Source organism: Leptodactylus fuscus, chromosome 4, assembly GCF_031893055.1.
Source record: "Leptodactylus fuscus isolate aLepFus1 chromosome 4, aLepFus1.hap2, whole genome shotgun sequence".
NCBI lineage: Eukaryota > Metazoa > Chordata > Amphibia > Anura > Leptodactylidae > Leptodactylus > Leptodactylus fuscus.
In genome coordinates, this window is record NC_134268.1 from 23,151,765 (window position 1) to 23,172,135 (window position 20,371).

Below are 20,371 nucleotides of genomic sequence, written 5' to 3' on the forward strand. Positions count from 1 at the left end.
ATAGCGTCCACCGCCCTCATTTAATCATTGTACTTTTTAGTTCGGTCGCCACAACAAACAAACTTTATTTCACAGCTGATGGCGCAGACATCCAAGACTTACTGCTGGGCCTTGAACCGCTGTACTGTGACATTAATCTGGAAGTAGAAAGTAGTTTTCAAGGTTCGGTTCATTGTATTATTACCTCTACATATCAAGTTTTTACCAACCTACAGCAAAATATGTGTTTCTAAAACTTGGTATCAAGTTCTCCAAGTGCAAAAAAAAAAAAAGAACTTTCTTATGATCCCCATTAAGATTTGATCCGGACATAAAAATTCTCGTTTCACGTTACAAAATGGGGTATGGATTTAAAGGGAAAGAGCGGGTTTTTTGGTATGTTTTTTTAATTTTTGGGCTTTTGTTTTTCCATGGTTATTCACATATTACAAAAATTCCTTGTGTCACTGGAAAAAATATGGTTGAGCAAATTTACAACACGTTTATAAGGTGTTTTAGACACTGTATAATGCTCAACAAGGAGGTGGACTAGCAGGAATGGGGCGTGGCTTAAATGGTCAGCATCATTTAAGATAACTTAGTATCATTTAATAGAGCATATGATTCTGGACCAAAATGTAATGCACTTTATTTACAAAAATGTTGCCGTTTTCTGCCTAAAACTTTTTGCTGGTAGGGATTTCCCTTCTAATTTGCTGTTCACTCCCTGTTACTAGGGAAGGTCTGTCCATAGATACATCAGGCTTCAGAGGGCTTTATAGTGAGTGGAAGGAAGTGGGACTGTTCTCTCTTCACACAGTGAATGAAAAGGGGATGGCCCGATTCTCCTCACAGCCTCCACAATCTGCACTAGACTGAACATTGTAATCTACGAGATGTGCAGGATAGCACAATGTACAGTGCTGACCATCAAGAGGGGGCTTGTTATCCAGGAATATCAGGACTGGGGCTGGAGACCAGCTACGGTGAAAAAAAACAAAAAAATAAATCATACCTGTCCCGGTGGAGGTCCTCACCACATACATGAGACCACTGAGGCAAATCAGCAGCCACAGGAAAGGAACCGGTGATGTTATTCACATACAGGGACAGCTATGATTTTTTTTTCACCTTCCCCAATTTCCAATGGACTTTAAGATCGCCCCATCAGCGGTATGATTAAGTCAAACACCGTCTTTAGGATGGGCCATAATAAATTTAAAAAATTTTCTCAATCAAGGTAAGAGCGTGGTGGACAAATAGACAAGCTGAAACCTCTACAGCTGCAACAAATTTGTCCTCCGGCAAAAGTTATTGTGAGTAAATGGTTAATGGGGCTGTCCAGGAATTACAGGAAATGTAAAAAATTATACTCCCATATCCCCGGTTATCTTTCTCAACCGTGCTAGGACTCTACTTCCAGGCCAGGGATTCCCAGCATAGGAGGGAAAGGTAACCAGGACTATACAATAGAATACTAGGGACAGGGGAGTATGACCTTTCCTTGTTATATACCGGCCCTGGCCGACCCTGATTTTCCTATAATTCCAGAACAAATCATATAAGACAATATTAGTAAATCTACCCCAAAGAGCGGATGCTTCCTGTTGTGCGGCGGCTCACTTGTCAGCTTCTCTGTGTAGATTGGGACAAGATAAGCAGAGTCATTTCATTATTATTAGAGGGCAGGGAGTCTGAAAGATGTTCTGAACGCTCAGTGCTATACCAAAGACGTCTTAGTGAATGGGTAATGCAGCCTGTGTGACCAAGAAACATGCATATTAATGCCGCCTGTACTGTGACTGCAAATGCCCAGGAGGGCATGGATTTGGCACTGGTATGGCAGCCTGCATAGCCATTGAGTTATGCTTACATTGCTCTCCCTGTTTTCTATATTGTGCCAGTGTAGGTAAAATTTATCACCCCTGGAAGGGGCAACATGGTGGCACAGTGGTCAGCACTGCAGCCTTGCAGCACTGGAGTCCTGGGTTCGAATCCCACCAGGAGCAACATCTGCAAGGAGTTTGTATGTTCTCCCCATGTTTGCGTGGATTTCCTCCCATTGTACAAAGACATACTGATAGGAAAAAAAACAAAACAAAAAAAACATTGTGATCCCTATATGGGGCTCACAATCTACATATAAAAAAAAAAAAAAATTAAAAAAAGAAGAAGAATAAATCACCCCGCAGTCCAAGCTGTTTAGTTCCTTAAAGATTGTCTACTTCAATGGCCCATGTCAGATATCGTAAAACTAAAAAACTCAGCGTGTGTTGAGAGCCGTAAGACACCAGTTGTAGACCATTGGACTAGATCAGAAAAGGAAGTTATTTAATAACACAATTGCAATATGCAAAAATACAGATTAGCGTACACAGTGAGTGTGAACAAGGCTGTAGTTTACTGAAATAAATAATTACTTAAAAAGTTAACAAAAGGAGGATTTTATCGAGAAGCCGCGCCGCCCTTGTCCATGGGTTGTGTCTGGTATTGCAATTCAGGTGAATGGAGCAGAGTTGTAATTCCAGACACGTCCTATGGACAAGAGCGGCGCCATTTCTGAAAAGAGGCGGCCATCCTTTTTTTTTAACTTCATACAATTTATTATAAAAATATCACATCTGTAATAGTTGACTTGAGGTTTGGGTTCAGTTATGCAGTCTGTACGGTGGGATTTACTGAGGACTTGTTCCTCTTTCTTTTCCTTTTCCTCTTCTTTTGCTCAGAAGGAGGTGTTGGTGCTTTTGGTTCATTCTTCTTCTTTTTCTTCAAGCAGCTTAAAGGGTTGGGACCCCCGACACGTTTCCTCTTCTTCCCCCTGCGTTCTGTGGCCTCAGAGACCCCCTGCTCGTCTTTCAAATGCTCAATGTTATGTTTCTGATGTTCTGGAAGCATCTGACCGGCCTGCACAGCCTGGACATGGGCCACCGACTTGGGGGACGGCTTGTCGAGAACAATTGTGTTCTGAATGATGAACATCAGGGGGACGCCTGCTCTTTTTTTGACTTTGGTTGCAAGTTCATGGTCCTAAGTAAGAAAATTCAAAGATGTTTCATAAAGTAAAAAAAGTGCAAAATAAGTAAAATTGAAAATTAAAAGTTGCTATCAAATAGAAAACCCTAAAATTCTGTGATATATAGGGTTATATGAGAGAGGGAGAGAAGCTGAGCTCACTGATATATAGGGTTATATGATAGAGGAGAGAAGCTGAGCTCTGTGATATATAGGGTTATATGATAGAGGAGAGAAGCTGAGCTCTGTGATATATGGGGTTATATGATAGAGGAGAGAAGCTGAGCTCTGTGATATATAGGGTTATATGAGAGAGGGAGAGAAGCTGAGCTCTGTGATATATAGGGTTATATGATAGAGGAGAGAAGCTGAGCTCTGTGATATATAGGGTTATATGATAGAGGAGAGAAGCTGAGCTCTGTGATATATGGGGTTATATGATAGAGGAGAGAAGCTGAGCTCTGTGATATATAGGATTATATGATAGAGGAGAGAAGCTGAGCTCTGTGATATATAGGATTATATGATAGAGGAGAGAAGCTGAGCTCTGTGATATATAGGGTTATATGATAGAGGAGAGAAGCTGAGCTCTGTGATATATAGGGTTATATGATAGAGGAGAGAAGCTGAGCTCTGTGATATATAGGGTTATATGATAGAGGAGAGAAGCTGAGCTCTGTGATATATAGGGTTATATGATAGAGGAGAGAAGCTGAGCTCTGTGATATATGGGGTTATATGATAGAGGAGAGAAGCTGAGCTCTGTGATATATAGGGTTATATGATAGAGGAGAGAAGCTGAGCTCTGTGATATATGGGGTTATATGATAGAGGAGAGAAGCTGAGCTCTGTGATATATAGGGTTATATGGTAGAGGGAGAGAAGCTGAGCTCTGTGATATATAGGGTTATATGATAGAGGGAGAGAAGCTGAGCTGTGTGATATATAGGGTTATATGATAGAGGGAGAGAAGCTGAGCTGTGTGATATGTAGGGCTATATAATAGAGGAGAGAAGCTGAGCTGTGTGATATATAGGGTTATATGATAGAGGGAGAGAAGCTGAGCTGTGTGATATGTAGGGTTATATGATAGAGGAGAGAAGCTGAGCTCTGTGATATATAGGGTTATATGATAGAGGAGAGAAGCTGAGCTCTGTGATATATGGGGTTATATGATAGAGGAGAGAAGCTGAGCTCTGTGATATATATGATTATATGATAGAGGAGAGAAGCTGAGCTCTGTGATATATAGGGTTATATGATAGAGGAGAGAAGCTGAGCTCTGTGATATATGGGGTTATATGATAGAGGGAGAGAAGCTGAGCTGTGTGATATGTAGGGTTATATGATAGAGGAGAGAAGCTGAGCTCAGTGATATATAGGGTTATAAGATAGAGGAGAGAAGCTGAGCTCTGTGATATATAGGGTTATAGGATAGAGGAGAGAAGCTGAGCTCAGTGATATATAGGTTATATGATAGAGGAGAGAAGCTGAGCTCAGTGATATATAGGGTTATATGATAGAGGAGAGAAGCTGAGGTCTGTGATATATAGGGTTATATGATAGAGGAGAGAAGCTGAGCTCTGTGATATATAGGGTTATATGATAGAGGAGAGAAGCTGAGGTCTGTGATATATAGGTTATATGATAGAGGAGAGAAGCTGAGCTCTGTGATATATAGAGTTATATGATAGAGGAGAGAAGCTGAGCTCTGTGATATATAGGGTTATATGATAGAGGAGAGAAGCTGAGCTCCGTAATATATAGGGTTATATGATAGAGGAGAGAATCTGAGGTGTGTGATATATAGGTTATATGATAGAGGAGAGAAGCTGAGCTCTGTGATATATAGGGTTATAGGATAGAGGAGAGAAGCTGAGCTCTGTGATATATAGGGTTATATGATAGAGGAGAGAAGCTAAGCTCTGTGATATACAGGGTTATAGGATAGAGGAGAGAAGCTGAGCTCTGTGATATATAGGGTTATATGATAGAGGAGAGAAGCTGAGCTCTGTGATATATAGGGTTATAGGATAGAGGAGAGAAGCTGAGCTCTGTGATATATAGGTTAGAGTAAATCCTGATAGGAGTTCAATATCACAATCCTGAAAAACCCCTTTAAGCAGACATGTCGCACTCTTAATAGGACACAAGTATATCAGCATCAGCCCTGAAAGACTAAATAACCCGAGGAACAGGTGATCTTCTCCCGTGTCAGCGTCAGATGAGAAGAACTTCATGACCACGTCAGACCCCACGTGCTCTGGGTGACCCTGGCTGGTATAATAGCTAATAAATAAATCATTAGATAGAGAATTCCTTTAAGAAAACTTGTTACATCCTAGAACATTCAGTAACAAGCTTCAGTCTTAGTTGTTGGATCATTAGTAATCCAATTGTGAGGAAGAGCGCGGAAATCTAATCCCAATGCATAGATCAACCGCAAATCTATCATCTGGACTGAGGAGAGCGGCGGACAAGCACAGCCAACTTCAGCCAGAACGCGGAGGCTGGTAGCCAGATCAGAAAGCGGATCGGAGAGTTCATCCAAAATACAGGGGCGCACAAGGTGCAAAGGTGACAACCAACATGGCACCATTACAGCCCCTATTGTATAAAAGCTTTTTTTTTCCTAGGTAGGGGGACTTTAAAGCAATGAGAATTGTCACCCAATTTACCCAAAATGTAAGAAACTATTAGAATTTTTAGAAATGAATATATTTTGCATTTCCAAGAGATTTACAGTTCCCCCATGTCCCCAGGCCCTCCCAATCTGTCTCCCACTAGCAACCAAACTCCGGTCAGGTAACCCAGCAGCGAGTCGCCCTTGCAGTAAATTGTTTTCTCACGGATACCTGGGTGGCGATGAAATAATGGTGCGAGTTGTCATCTGCGACCATGGATAAGAGGCAGGCCGAGCCGCCGACAGGGCTCTGGTAGTGAGCGCAGTGCCGCACCTGAAATCTCTGGGCGATTAGCTTGGCTCCGTACAGCTCCTTCCCCAAGGACTCCAGCTCCTTAATGACACAGCTAAGGAAAAACACAGCCAAGTATTAGGGGTCGTCATATAATAACCGCAGATATCATGCAGAAGTACAAGCGAGTCACCGTCATTATACAGAATGGACGCATAGCTCCGCCATATTGCAATTTAAAGCGGTTGTTTGGGGAACTGATAATTTACCTACCTGGTCGGGGCAAATGCCACATCAGGAGCCACGGGTCATGTGATTGGAAGTGGCACCCCCTCCCTCGATCTCACAGGTCCTGTACCTATGAGATCAGGGGGAAGGATGGAGAGACAGAGCAACCTGGGGGGATGCTGCTTCTGATGTGGCCAGAAGCCCTGGGTCCATCATCACCACCCACCCAGACTAGGTAAGTAAAGTTCAACCCCTTTAAATATGGCTGACCTACCTCGACACCCACAGATCAGCTGCTTGAAGTGGCAAGTGAGTGCACAGGCCCTGTATCAGCTCAGTCCTACTCATGAGAATGGGGCTGAGCCACTATATACTATTAGAGATGAGCGAGTACTGTTCGGATCAGCCGATCCGAACAGCACGCTCCATAGAAATGAATGGATGCACCTGGTACTTCCGCTTTGACGGTGGCCGGCCGCTTAACCCCCCGCGTGCCGGCTACGTCCATTCATTTCTATGCGAGCGTGCTGTTCGGATCGGCTGATCCCAACAGTACTCGCTCATCTCTATATACTATGTATGGTAGTAAATGAACAAATCGCAGTGCTCATCCCAAAAGCCTCTTCGCATGTATAATCTGTGGTCGTCCTAGGTCTGAGACCCCAATGATCTGATACTGATGACCTGTCCTAAGGATAGATCTATAACGAGGACCATAAATGTCCATACAGGTCATTATATACCGCTAGAAAGCGCACAGTGCACTGCATTCAGCCAGTGTCAGCTTTGCAAGTCTGTGCCCCAGTGCAGAGATATTGCTGATGTTAGGCAACAATCTCTCTCGACTGTCAGAAGGGCGGACCCTGGACTGTGAGGAACGCCCCCTTGACTCTTCCATAGACTCGTACTGTCAGGGGGATGCTCCTCATAGAGATCTGCAGCACCAGGAACATTAAAGCGGTCAGTGTTCTAGCAGTATATAATACCGCCGGTATCGGAGGACATGAAAGGGGCTATGCCATGACGTAAGGAAGCAGGGCCTTCCCCTGCAGCGACATAGGCCTGATCGCAGCCGTGCACAATGTAGGCAACACATGTGGTGGGCGGCACTCCTATTCACATTATTGGGAGCACAGACCACCACCCGTTATACCCACATTCAACCTGACCACAAGGGGGTGATGGAGGTCAGGAGCAATGGAATGGCTGCCACAAAACGCGACAGAAGCCACAATAGGGCCAGTGACTGGCTACCACAAAGCATGATAGCGGCAGCGACCATGAAACGTAACAGTGGTAGCGAACAAGCGGCTGCCACAAAACGCGTCAGGCGCAGTGCGCAACCGCTATAGAATGCAACAAAACCAGCGACCAACTGCCACAAAACGCACCAGAACTGGACTGCCACAAAACGCGTCAGGTCCAAAGCTCAACCGCCACAAAACGCACCAGCAATCAACTAATCGGCTGCCACAAAACGCACCAGCAAGGGACCGCCACAAAACGCGTCAGGTCCAAAGCTCAACCGCCACAAAACGCATCAGGTCCAAAGCTCAGCCGCCACAAACCACGACAGCACCAGCGACCAACTGATCAGCTGCCACAAACCGCGACAGTGCCCCCTACTGGTTGGGCCACCACCTCTCTCACCTAGTGGTGCACAGCTGCACCTCCCCCATCAGGTACTTGGGCATCTGCTCCTTGATCTGGATCTGGTTCTTCAGCGCCGCCTGGCAGAAGGTCCCGTCCAGCAGAACCTGGTACGGCTCCCGGAAGCGGAAGTTGTGCTTGTAGAAGCTCAGGTGCTTCTTGGCGTGTTTTTGCCTCTTGATCTTCATAGCGGGCGATTCGGGTCACCCGGTGCCGTGACGTCACTGCACACCCGAGAACCGCTGAGCTCCCGACACGTGGGTGCCGAGTACCGGAATGACGTAACAAGACACGCCCCTTGTGGGCGGAGCCTTTGCGGGTCATGTGATCTGTGGTGATGCGCCTGAAGCCTTTTACAGAGCGGCCGGCATATGGGAGTCACGTGACCTGGGAGAGACTGATCACAGCACGTGACTGTGTGGCACTACAAAGCTCAGCAGTTCTAGAGTGTGCATGTAGTGCTGAGCTGCTTATACTCACTCACTGCATGTGGGGCACATAATAGGCTTACATGGGGCAAATTAGTCACCTAGTAACCAGTGAATGTGGTCATGTGACCTGTCACACAACAGGGGCCAAAATTCTGGAGCCCATGGGGGGGGGGGGGTATTAGTAATGTGACAGTGTGACCTTAGTGCTGTGCGGCCAATGTCACCATGAACCCTACATAGCTGTACCTCCCAATCTGCAGAGGAATGAAACCGCGACAAAATCTGTGTGCGCCGAGAAGCCACACAAGTCACCCCACCCATGTGCTTTTGTGTCTCCGTAGAGGATATTGCCCTCTTAGTGCCACCTTACATTATCATGCCCCTTTGGGCCCCCACATTATAATGCCCCCTTCTTGTGACCCCACTTTGTATTGCACAAAAGAAAACACAAATTAAAAGGCTTGTCTAGGCAAATATGATCAACCCTTTAATGTTTAAATCTGGGGGGGGGGGGGGGAGTGAAAAAGAAAACATACCTGTCCTCGTTGCTTCGGTATCCTTCTGCGCCTCATGCGAAATTAACTGATTATACCAATTCTGTTACGTTACTCTGTCCTGCACTGTGACATCACTGTAGATATTATTCGCTACCTGCTTCACCCCTCTCTGCTCCTGACAGCTTGGTAGCAGGCAGGGGCGAAGTGCACTAGGGGGTTAGAGGAGTATTAGGCTTTTTTTTGTGGATTTTATGTTGCTGGTCACAATAAGGGGCTACTTCTTCGGAGTGGCCTGCTGGGGGAGTAGTATACCAGCTAGGGATAGAAATAGACTTGACAGGCTGATCAGAAGGACCTGCTCTGTCCTGGGGAGCCCCCTGGACCCAGTACAGGTGGTGGGTGACAGAAGGATACTGTCTGTGGTGACCTCCATGCGGGAGAACAACTCCCACCCCATGTATGATCTCAAAGACAAAAGGGAATATAGACACCAAGCAAACCGTAGTGTAGTAATTTTCTAAGAAATTAGATTATGTAACAGAGGAATGACGCTCACCTTGATGGGTTGTGAGCCCAAGTCACAACTCTGAAATCACAATATGAGATAACCAAAAGGCTTCTCTTCAACTGGGGCAGCAATGTTCCTAACACCACACGGGCGTCGAATTATGAAGTATAAAGGACCAGCGAACCAGATTCACAGGTAAGTCCGGTAATGAGGAACTGCGATCTTCACAATAATTGGATATTACGGTTTTATTAATCAACGAACTCACACACACACACACATACCGGATTTACCTGTGAATCTGGTTCGCTGGTCCTTTATACTTCACCCCATGTATGAAACCTTGTTGGCACTTGGTGTCACTTGTAAGTGACCGTCTGCTTCACCCCAAGTATGAGAAGGAGCTATCGCAGGTCGTTCCTTCTAACCGCAATCAGGCTGTATAATCTACATCAGACCAAGCGAAGACACTCCGCACAGAGAACTCAATGATCCTGAGTCTTTTTTTCCTTCTTAGTTGCTATGACTCCTAGAGTATTTTCTATCTGCTAAGAGCTTGTATATGTTCTTTCTTGAATTATATTACTGTATCATCCATGCTGCTGTAACACACTGAATTTCCCCATGGTGGGACTATTAAAGGATTATTTTATCTTATTATATAGTTGTGGGTACAAGGAGGAGGTGGTTGTACTGTTGGAGATACAAGGAGGGGTCCTTTATACAGTTTAGGCGTACTTATGCTGCAAGCCAATGGAACAAACCAGAGGATGTAAGTAGTAGTAGTACATTCTACCAAACACCTCCAGCCCTGCTCCCAGGCTAGACACTGACGAGGGGGGTCTGCGTGGACCTGATGACGGTGGTAGTTGTGGTAGGCGCTGCCAGTTGGACAGGGGTCCTCTCTCACCCTCAGCCACGAGGTGTTGTTCATAAGGGCCTTGATGATAAAGGCAGGAACGAATCACGAGGCAGTGGTTCAGTTTAAGCAAAGTGAACTTTTCTCTGAGGATTGTGTATGTGTCACCATGTGCTGCTTCCTGATGGGGGTAGTAGTCACCATCATTGTTGGTTAATCCCAGGCACAGGAATGCCCCATGTATGGTGGTAATATGGCGCCTTTACCACACTCAAAATAATATGTGACACTCAGCCTCACCCACTGTGAGATATGGGGGGGTCTAAGTAAACTGAAGTCCTAGGACTCAGATACCTGGATGCAGATGGGTCCTCGCTGATGTCTGCTTGTCCTCGAGAGCTATGTCTTCCCTGTCTCAGACCTGTCTTGGGTAGATGGTAACATACCTCCCAACCGTCCCGATTTCCGCGGGACAGTCACGATTTGGGTGACATGTCCCGCGGTCCCGGTTGGAGGGAGGTATGTCCCGATTTCAACTCAGATCTGCGTCCAGAGGACGCAGATCTGAGTTGAACACATATGCGGCTGAAGCAAGGAGCTGACACAGGTCAGCTCCTCGCTTCGCCGCTGTGCGCCTCTCTCCCTGACACATATGCGGCTGAAGCGAGGAGCTGACCTGTGCCGCATATGTGTCAGCAAGAGAGGCGCGCAGAGAGCGGCGAGGGAGCACAGGAGAAGGTAAGTTTAATGTGGAAGTGGAACGTGAAACTGGGGGCAGATGAAGGAGAGGATGGCATGACACTGGGGGCAGAGATGGAGAGGACGGCATGACACTGAGGGCAGATGAAGGAGAGGATGGCATGACACTGGGGGCAGAGATGTGGGGACATGAATCTGGGGGCAGAGATGGAAGGGGGACATGAATCTGGGGGCACAGATGGAAGGGGGACATGAAACTGGGGGCAGATGAAGGGTGTATATGAAACTGGGGGAGAGATAGAGGGGGGACATATAATTTACGGGTGACTGTAGGAGGATTATACTGTGTGCGGGCACATGAAAAATTAACGAGTGGGCGGAGTCAACACAAAAGTGGGCGGGGCTAAATTTTCCGTGGCGCTCTACGTGCGCCGCACATTTTGTCCCTCTTTCAGTTCTTCAAAAGTTGGGAGGTATGTGGTAGGTTCCTGCAGTCTGTCTCCGTCAGGGGCTGCAGAGGAGTTACTCACAGGTCCAATCACAATATCAGCACACACTCAACCTATCCTGAATAATGGTCCTCTAGAGACTCCACCTCTACTTGTGAGCTGTACCAAGCCCTTTAACCAAGAGGGGTAGCCAACCAATGGGAAAAACCATGGAGATACAAACATAGGAGAAGCTGGCAACATATATATATATATATATATATATATATATATATATATATATATATATATATACATAAAACAATGTATATAGCCAGTGGCACAGAAAACAAGAGCATAAAATAAAGGCAATTTAAGCAAATGAGGGCATTATACTGTTGTGGGTCACACAGACGGAACCTTTATCTTGCGACTGACTAGCACACTGATCTCTTCTGGCACGTGCCCACAGTTAAGATGGCGCCCGTCGATCCTGCCCTTCTAGCGATGATGTCACTCCAGCTCTCACTTCCTTTTTCTTTCGCGCATGCTCTCTCTCTCTCTTTCTCCCTGCCGCCTGAGCACATGGCGTGTGTGGAGAGCCGGGCTCAGCGGCCCCGGTCACCGAGGAGACCCCCGTGACATGGACGGACCGGTGAGTGGCCTGTTCTATGGAAGGGACAGAGGACAGGCAGGTGCAGTGGTGGCGGCCTGGGCACTGCTGGGACTTGTAGTTCCATAGATGGAAACAGATCTTGCAGCTTGTAAGACTACAGCTCCCAGCAGACCGTGATGTGTTGTGACTATAAGGACATGCTGGAGGTTGTAGTGCAGCAGCTGGCAGCCATTTCTTGCTGTTTCTGCCGCCCTATTTGACCCCTGTGCTGCCCTATGGGCTGATCCTTGTATTGCACTTGTGTCTGTACTTTGCATTCAATCAGCGGCCATTGTGTCTGATTATTATTCTGGAGCCCCTGGAATATATAAAAGTCTATAAAATTTGCAATCCAGGAGATGCTTTAAGAAGAAATCCTTAAAGGGGATGTGCAGTTATGTATACTCATTCTCTATCCACGAGACAGGAGATGAGTGCTGTAATCTTCCCTGTAGCCCCATAGCAGTGAATGGAGCACCCGTCAGTCTATTGCACTGATCCTCCATTCACAAGGAAACACCCAGCTACCGGACACTTATCCCCTGTGAGACTCCGATCACAAGGAGGCTTAAGGGGACTTAGGTCCCCGTCATCCTGACCACTGGGGTCCTTAGCACATGGCATTCAGTCTGAGCTGCACTACCGAGCACAACCACTATACAGCATGTGGCGCTGTACTTGGTATTCAACAAAGAGGCCACATTGCAATTTTTGTGTCTTTGTATTGGGTCAAAAGGCCTCATAGAACGATAACCCTTATTGGCATCTGTTAAACAGTTAGGGGGTATCGTTCTATGAGGCCTTTTGACCCAATACAAAAACTGCACTGTGGCCTCTTCCTTGGATACCAGTTACAACACCACCCGCTCTATACAGGGCAGAATACAATGCCGGTTTTACATCTGTGCATGCAATAGCTGCTGCAATTTATCATACAGTAGGAAAAAAAAAGTAACTCTGTAAGAAAATGCCAAATAGAGGACAAATCTGTTAGAGAATGGCGCTGCTGCCAGGTCCTTCAGGTCTCCCTTACCAGCCCTATTCGTTTGCTCTGACAGCCCCAGTCTATTATAAAGTAACTGGTGTCCTAGTGTGTGCACGGTTCTGCCCCAGCCTGGTGTGTGTGGTGCGCCCCCCTGCTGTAGGCGATGGCCTCATAGATTTTCTGCACTGGTGCCATGAGGGCATTAGCATGTGCAGGGTATCTGTGAGGGTGTAAGTCACAGCATGGAGCTCACAATAATATTACATATGTGAGAGATTTCATCAAACATGGCGGTGATGTTTCAGGAGGCCGATGCGGTCAGTCGGAGCTTTGGGCAGGGGAGACTCGTAAGTGCTTTGAACTATCCTTGGGGCATTTGCCAGGTTACATATAATTGCTATATGAAGTTCGGGATTCTGTATTGGGTCACATGACATATAGACGAGGCCAGGCAATGATGACAAACTTGCCCTCACTGAATGCACTAGTGACGATTCACTAATCGTACTCATCTGATACTGAGCTAGGCCTCGAGGAGAGAGCACCTCACTGTGCACAACCCTCTGCAAGTCATGCCATTGGTGTAAAAGGGCAGAATACATAGATCAGGACTGACTTATTCTTATTTTACCCCTTAGGAGCAGCCGTCAGAGGATACGAGTCTTCCCATATAAAGGTAAGAAGAGGACTTTTCCTGATTCTGTATTTGGTCACATAACCTAAAGACGAGGCCGGGCAATGACGACAAACTTGCCCTCACTGAATGCGCTAGTGACGATTCACTAATCGTACTCATCTGATACTGAGCTAGGCCTCGAACAAAGACACCTCTCTGTATGTCATGTCATTGCTGTAATAAGACAGGATACATAGATCATGGCTGACTTATCTTTATTTAACCCCTTAGGAGCAGTCGTCAGAGGACAAGAGTCTTCCCATCAGAAGGTAAGAATAGGACGTTGCTTATAGATGTCTAAACTGGAGCGTCTTGATCAGGCGAGGATGTCACACTTGCCCTCACTGAGAGCTGTGCTCGGTTATGAGACCGTCACCGTACTCATTACTATCTGAGCTTGATCTGGACGCAGTAATATGGTATACATAGATATAGTGTATAGACAGATCTTATTGGCTTAGTTGTAGCGAGATGACGTCTGTAGGTTGTGCCGCATTTCACTCCCTCAAATAAAAACCAGATGTGAAGATTTTGGGTTTTACATTTGTTAGTAATGGTTATATTTGGAATTAGAGGGGTACTCCTTTAATAATGTGACCTCTATGACCCCCCACAATGTAGATGTAGTGCTGCAACGGGTGTCATATGGGTGACCGTATTAACAATGACCTTTTACTTTGTAGGTAAAATGTGGGGCAATTGAGAAGATCAGCAGATACCTCTAAGAAGTTTTCGACCTCAAAAGTAAGTGTTTTGTTTTTTTACTAATTTATTTGCGCAAATCAAACGGCCTTGTCCATAGTTCTATCTTCTTGGCTGTGCCTCGTATTTCTGCTCAGTCCCTCAATTCAGTAGGACTGTGCTGCAATCACCAGGCACAGCCACCAAAAATATGGCACTGCAACTGCTAAGGAGATGCAGAAGACACTGGAGTCAGGCGATCGTCTGGGATCATTGATATTTTCACTGTTATTAGGTTCCCAATTCTGTATTTGGTCACATGACTAGACGAGGCCGGGCAATGATGACAAACTTGCCCTCACTGAATGCACTAGTGACGATTCACTAATCGTACTCATCTGATACTGAGCTAGGCCTCGAACAAAGTCAACCCTCTGTATGTCATGTCATTGCTGTAATAAGTCAGGATACATAGATCAGGGCTGACTTATCTTTATTTAACCCCTTAGGAGCAGTCGTCAGAGGACAAGAGTCTTCCCATCAGAAGGTAAGAATAGAACTTTGGTTATAGAAATGTAAATTGGAGCGTCTCGATCAGGCGAGGATGTCACACTTGCCCTCACTGAGAGCTGTGCTCGGTTATGAGACCGTCACCGTACTCATTACTATCTGAGCTTGATCTGGACTCACTAATAGATTATGTATAGGTGATAATTTAACTTATAATCTTACTGGTTTAGCTGACAACAGCTGATCAGTAAGGGTGCCAACACCAATCTGATGGTGATGACTTATCCTAAGTCCTGAAACTCGGAGAACCCCTTTCAGTGCAGCATCCAAGGTGTCATCTATTGCCATCCATATGTTCCTATATTCACAATACTGTCTTTTCTTCTTAGGTGAAATATAGAACGGTTCAGAAGACTTGCAAATGCTGCTAAGAAGTTTATGCAAAAGTAAGTTTTTGGGATTTTACTTTATTCCTATCAATAGAGACGGAGTTGTCCGGAGAACGTGTTGTATGTGCATGGCTATGCCTGGTATTGCAGCTCAGACCCTTAATTCAATAGGATTAAGTCTGGTCTTACACAGCCGTAATGTAAGTCCGCAATTGAGGGTTTTCAATAGCGGACACATTATACTCAATGCGGCCTCTTACACCACCGGCTATTTTATCCGTGGTGTGGCCAGGCCACAACCGTGGTCCACAATTTATACAACATGGCCGTGAATTGCGGCACTGCACGGATTCGCCCATAGAACTCTATGGGCGAGTGCGGCAGAATACGGACGTCTGCGGAGTCTATGCTGATGATCAGCAACTTGCAGACCGTACATTCAATACGGTCGTGTAAGACCAGCCTAAGCTGCAATACCAGATACTGCCACTAACTAAAATATGGAGCTGTGCTTGGTAAGCAATGAAGGCTGTACAGCGCTTACACAAGTCAGCTGATCAGGGGGATCTGGAGAGTCGGACCCCCTCTGATCTGATATTGATGTCTATCCTAACAATAGACAATCCGTTTTTGATAATTGGGGGGGGGGGGGGGGGGTCAGGTCTGTGTCTTGTATCTCACATGGGACCTATTAGTTTGTATCAATAGCTCATTTTTGGTCACATGACCTAAAGACAAGGCCGGGCAATGATGACAAACTTGCCCTCACTGAATGCACTAGTGACGATTCACTAATCCTACTCATCTGATACTGAGCTAGGCCTCGAGGAGAGAGCACCTCACTGTGCACAACCCTCTGTATGTCATGTCATTGCTATAAGAAGGCAGAATACATAGATCAGGACTGACGTAGTCTTATTTAACCCCTTAGGAGCAGCCGTCAGAGGACACGAGTCTTCCCATATAAAGGTAAGAATAGGACTTTTCCTGATTCTGTATTTGGTCACATGACATAAAGACGAGGCCGGGCAATGACGACAAACTTGCCCTCACTGAATGCACTAGTGACGATTCACTAATCGTACTCATCTGATACTGAGCTAGGCCTCGAACAAAGACATCTCTCCGTATGTCATGTCATTGCTGTAAAAAGATAGAATACATAGATCATGGCTGACTTACCTTTATTTAACCCCTTAGGAGCAGTCGTCAGAGGACAAGAGTCTTCCCATCAGAAGGTAAGAATAGGACTTTGGTTATAGAAATGTAAATTGGAGCGTCTCGATCAGGCGAGGATGTCACACTTGCCCTCACTGAGAGCCGTGCTCGGTTATGAGACCGTCACCGTACTCATTACTATCTGAGCTTGATCTGGACTCACTAATATATTATGTATAGGTGATAATTTAACTTATAATCTTACTGGTTTAGCTGACAACAGCTGATCAGTAAGGGTGCCAACACCAATCTGATGGTGATGACTTATCCTAAGTCCTGAAACTCGGAGAACCCCTTTCAGTGCAGCATCCAAGGTGTCATCAATTGCCATCCATATGTTCCTATATTCACAATACTGTCTTTTCTTCTTAGGTGAAATGTAGAACGGTTCAGAAGACTTGCAAATGCTGCTAAGAAGTTTATGCAAAAGTAAGTTTTTGGGATTTTACTTTATTCCTATCAATAGAGACGGAGTTGTCCGGAGAACGTGTTGTATGTGCATGGCTATGCCTGGTATTGCAGCTCAGACCCTTAATTCAATAGGATTAAGGTTGGTCTTACACGGCCGTAATGTAAGTCCTCTTACACCACTGGATATTTTATCCGTGGTGTGGCCAGGCCACAACCGTGGTCCACAATTTATACAACATGGCCGTGAATTGCGGCACTGCACGGACTCGCCCATAGAACTCTATAGGCGAGTGCGGCAGGACATGGACGTCTGCGGAGTCTATGCTGATGATCAGCAACTTGCGGACCGTACATTCAATACGGTCATGTAAGACCAGCCTAAGCCGCAATACCAGATACTGCCACTAACTAAAATATGGAGCTGTGCTTGGTAAGCAATGAAGGCTGTGCAGCGCTTACACAAGTCAGCTGATCAGGGGGATCTGGAGAGTCGGACCCCCTCTGATCTGATATTGATGTCTATTCTAACAATAGACAATCCGTTTTTGATAATTGGGGGGGGGGGGTCAGGTCTGTGTCTTGTATCTCACATGGGACCTATTAGTTTGTATCAATAGCTCATTTTTGGTCACATGACCTAAAGACAAGGCCAGGCAATGATGACAAACTTGCCCTCACTGAATGCACTAGTGACGATTCACTAATCGTACTCATCTGATACTGAGCTAGGCCTCGAGGAGAGAGCACCTCACTGTGCACAACCCTCTGTATGTCATATCATTGCTATAAGAAGGCAGAATACATAGATCAGGACTGACTTAGTCTTATTTAACCCCTTAGGAGCAGCCGTCAGAGGACACGAGTCTTCCCATATAAAGGTAAGAATAGGACTTTTCCTGATTCTGTATTTGGTCACATGACATAAAGACGAGGCCGGGCAATGACGACAAACTTGCCCTCACTGAATGCACTAGTGACGATTCACTAATCGTACTCATCTGATACTGAGCTAGGCCTCGAACAAAGACATCTCTCCGTATGTCATGTCATTGCTGTGAAAAGATAAATACATAGATCATGGCTGACTTATCTTTATTTAACCCCTTAGGAGCAGTCGTCAGAGGACAAGAGTCTTCCCATCAGAAGGTAAGAATAGAACTTTGGTTATAGAAATGTAAATTGGAGCGTCTCGATCAGGCGAGGATGTCACACTTGCCCTCACTGAGAGCTGTGCTCGGTTATGAGACCGTCACCGTACTCATTACTATCTGAGCTTGATCTGGACACCTTATTATATAATATATAGATGAGAATGTGGTGTATAGGTATCAGCACTTGTAGGGTTAATCGTTCATCCAACGTGCAAGGTTCCTAATATTTTACAATGATTTTTTGTTACAGGGACAAGCTGTGAGAAGACGTGTACAAGCTGACAAATACTCTGCAATACCTAATAAATCCTTTATGCGATCTTTCTGCTGCATCACTTCTGATTCTGTTCACATTTACATGAAAGTCTTTGTTTAGCTTTTTCTCTTCTGGTACAAAACTGACGACCGGACCCCTGTTTGATGCCTTTATTAAAGGGGTTTCCCATGACAAACAGGTATGTGACTGGTGGTGGTCTGACTGCTGGGACTGTAATATGGTTCCCAATCCTTCCATTCTGGAGGCAATCCAATAGAGTCGTGGTCATGTATGGGCCTCATGGCTGCATGTAATGTTTATGGGACTGACATAGTGGAGCCATAAACTTTCCATGTAGCAGTAGGGAGCATGTGTGACCACTCTGAGCACCCTCTAGGTTTTGCTTGACTGAGACTCTGTCTTCCTAATTACATCATGGAAGACAGACTTGCACATTCTCAGTGAGCGCCCTCTATTGGTGTGCATACTTGAGGCACTGGCATCCTAATTACATCATGGAAGTCAGATTTGCATATCCTTCCTACACTCTGAAACGGGTGGTGGGGGTTGGTTTTTGGCCCCTTCTGTCCAGATTTTCCAATGTACAACAATGAGCTCCTTTCTGGGATTGCTGTGCATTTGCTTAAAGTGGTTGCTCTATTAGCATAAGGTATCTTCTATCCATAGGATGGGTATCTGGACACCAACTGATGACAAAACCAAATCTACCCTCCCCCTTAAATAGCAGTATGTTCCTTTAGGGAATAAATGCAGTGAACAAGTATCTGTACCCCTTCGCTCTTGATTGTGGGACTCACAGCGATCAGACATGTCACCTATTACTCGGCTAAGTGAGACGTTATGAATGATCAACCCCTTTAAGCAGTGAGCACATTCAGATTCCCAGTCCGAGCTCTCCCTATATTATACAATGTATTGGCTACAGCCTACGGTAACCCCGCTCTTCTGTAAGACATCAGTTGTTTCCTACGTGTTGTGAATCCCCCTCTCTAGTAAATGTCTCTGCAGTTGTTAGTGTCTGCCCGTCCACCATCACGGCTGCTGATATTCTACCTTTTATAGGAACAGCAGGAGGGGACATTTAGGAAATGTGTTTTCCTGGTGAGCAGAACACTTCACTTACTCTCATATCATTATCTCTGCAGCGCCCCGGGTGCCCCGGACCGTCCTATATAAATGATACACCATCTATATCATGTCTTTCCTCCCCCATAGGATGGGTTTATGTAGTGCTACATACGGTGAAATTCCATTAGGCCGGCGTAGATTGTAAGGTCACAGGAAATGTTTGTGAAGGTGGACACATTAATACACATGGTATAATACGAGACATGTTGCAGGAGACTTGTTCAGCATGGGGCTGAATATAACCCACACACAAGTGACTGTGGCCGAAATTACAATAAAGATTGTATAATGTCAATGCAACAGGCACTATGTGACCCCAGTCTTAGGTTACGTTCAGTCGGCTATAGTGGTTTCTAACATCTGGATAACAATTGCAAATCCTGTCCTGACCGTGAGTCTAATAATCTGAAATTGTTGCATCATAGGGATCTGAAACAAATTGGAGTCCCGGTAATGGTCTACATTATATGGGGCACTATTCATAAATGAATACTACAAATGACTATAAGAAACTTTGTAATATAACTTATTAAAGCAATCTGTTTCTTTCTCCACTTATTACTGAGTTGCATTATACATATATGTCTATGGAGACGGGAGGGATATACAAATAACTGCGGCTGCTACACTGTGGGTCCAGGAACTCTTCTTAATTTCACTATAAGGGAGCATTCACACGGCGTAACGTCCCGCGAGATTTGGCACGTGTACGCCGCGTGACCCTTTGCGTGCCGTACACGCTCCCATTCATTTCAATGGGAGAGGGGAGCGTATGCGCCGCGCTAGTTTGCGGCCGTGAATAAATGCACGGCCGCAAACTAGCGCGGCGCATACGCTCCCCGCTCCTATTGAAATGAATGGGAGCGTGTACGGCACGCAAAGGGTCACGCGGCGTACACGTGCCAAATCTCGCGGGACGTTACGCCGTGTGAATGCTCCCTAAGACTCCACTATATGGATTGAGCCAATATATCTGCTGGCAGAGTCTTCCTCTCCCTCCTCTCTCCATAGACTTCTATGTAAAAAGTAGTCTGATAACTGGAGAAAGAAACAGATTTCTTTTAAAGGGATTCTACTAGAGATG

General features: G+C 45.6%; 2 protein-coding genes, 1 long non-coding RNA gene and 4 other non-coding genes across 7 annotated transcripts in view; 6 read left to right on the forward strand and 1 right to left on the reverse strand.

Annotated features, from left to right (window-relative positions):
* The window catches only part of RAD21 (RAD21 cohesin complex component), a 273,983-nt gene that overhangs the window by 65,187 nt on the left and 188,425 nt on the right, over nucleotides 1-20,371 (forward strand). The window lies entirely within an intron of this gene.
* UTP23 (UTP23 small subunit processome component) lies at nucleotides 2,368-8,064 on the reverse strand. Its single transcript, XM_075272076.1, has 3 exons — nucleotides 7,785-8,064; nucleotides 5,847-6,021; nucleotides 2,368-3,006 (listed from the first exon to the last, which is right to left on the reverse strand). Exons 1-3 carry the CDS (start codon nucleotides 7,970-7,972, stop codon nucleotides 2,632-2,634), a joined length of 738 nt encoding a protein of 245 aa, XP_075128177.1. The 5' UTR covers nucleotides 7,973-8,064; the 3' UTR covers nucleotides 2,368-2,631.
* LOC142201250 (uncharacterized) lies at nucleotides 11,777-18,203 on the forward strand. The gene is made up of 12 exons (XR_012715491.1): nucleotides 11,777-11,861; nucleotides 13,485-13,522; nucleotides 13,754-13,791; nucleotides 14,206-14,266; nucleotides 14,713-14,750; nucleotides 15,103-15,159; nucleotides 16,034-16,071; nucleotides 16,303-16,340; nucleotides 16,693-16,749; nucleotides 17,572-17,609; nucleotides 17,840-17,877; nucleotides 18,133-18,203. It is a non-coding gene; the product is annotated as an uncharacterized LOC142201250 (long non-coding RNA).
* Nucleotides 13,839-13,923, forward strand: LOC142201708 (small nucleolar RNA SNORD103/SNORD85). The gene has a single exon (XR_012715614.1). It is a non-coding gene; the product is annotated as a small nucleolar RNA SNORD103/SNORD85 (small nucleolar RNA).
* On the forward strand, nucleotides 14,798-14,882 carry LOC142201710 (small nucleolar RNA SNORD103/SNORD85). The gene has a single exon (XR_012715615.1). It is a non-coding gene; the product is annotated as a small nucleolar RNA SNORD103/SNORD85 (small nucleolar RNA).
* On the forward strand, nucleotides 16,388-16,472 carry LOC142201712 (small nucleolar RNA SNORD103/SNORD85). Its single transcript, XR_012715617.1, has one exon. It is a non-coding gene; the product is annotated as a small nucleolar RNA SNORD103/SNORD85 (small nucleolar RNA).
* Nucleotides 17,925-18,009, forward strand: LOC142201711 (small nucleolar RNA SNORD103/SNORD85). Its single transcript, XR_012715616.1, has one exon. It is a non-coding gene; the product is annotated as a small nucleolar RNA SNORD103/SNORD85 (small nucleolar RNA).

Excerpts from the sequence above, each read along its gene's own strand:
- UTP23 (XM_075272076.1), bottom strand. The coding sequence starts at position 7,972 with ATGAAGATCAAGAGGCAAAAACACGCCAAGAAGCACCTGAGCTTCTAC. Across the intron at positions 6,022-7,784 it reads GTGCAGCTGTGCACCACTAG|CTGTGTCATTAAGGAGCTGG; the intron begins GTGAGAGAGGTG and ends GTTTTTCCTTAG. Across the intron at positions 3,007-5,846 it reads ATTATTTCATCGCCACCCAG|GACCATGAACTTGCAACCAA; the intron begins GTATCCGTGAGA and ends TTTCTTACTTAG.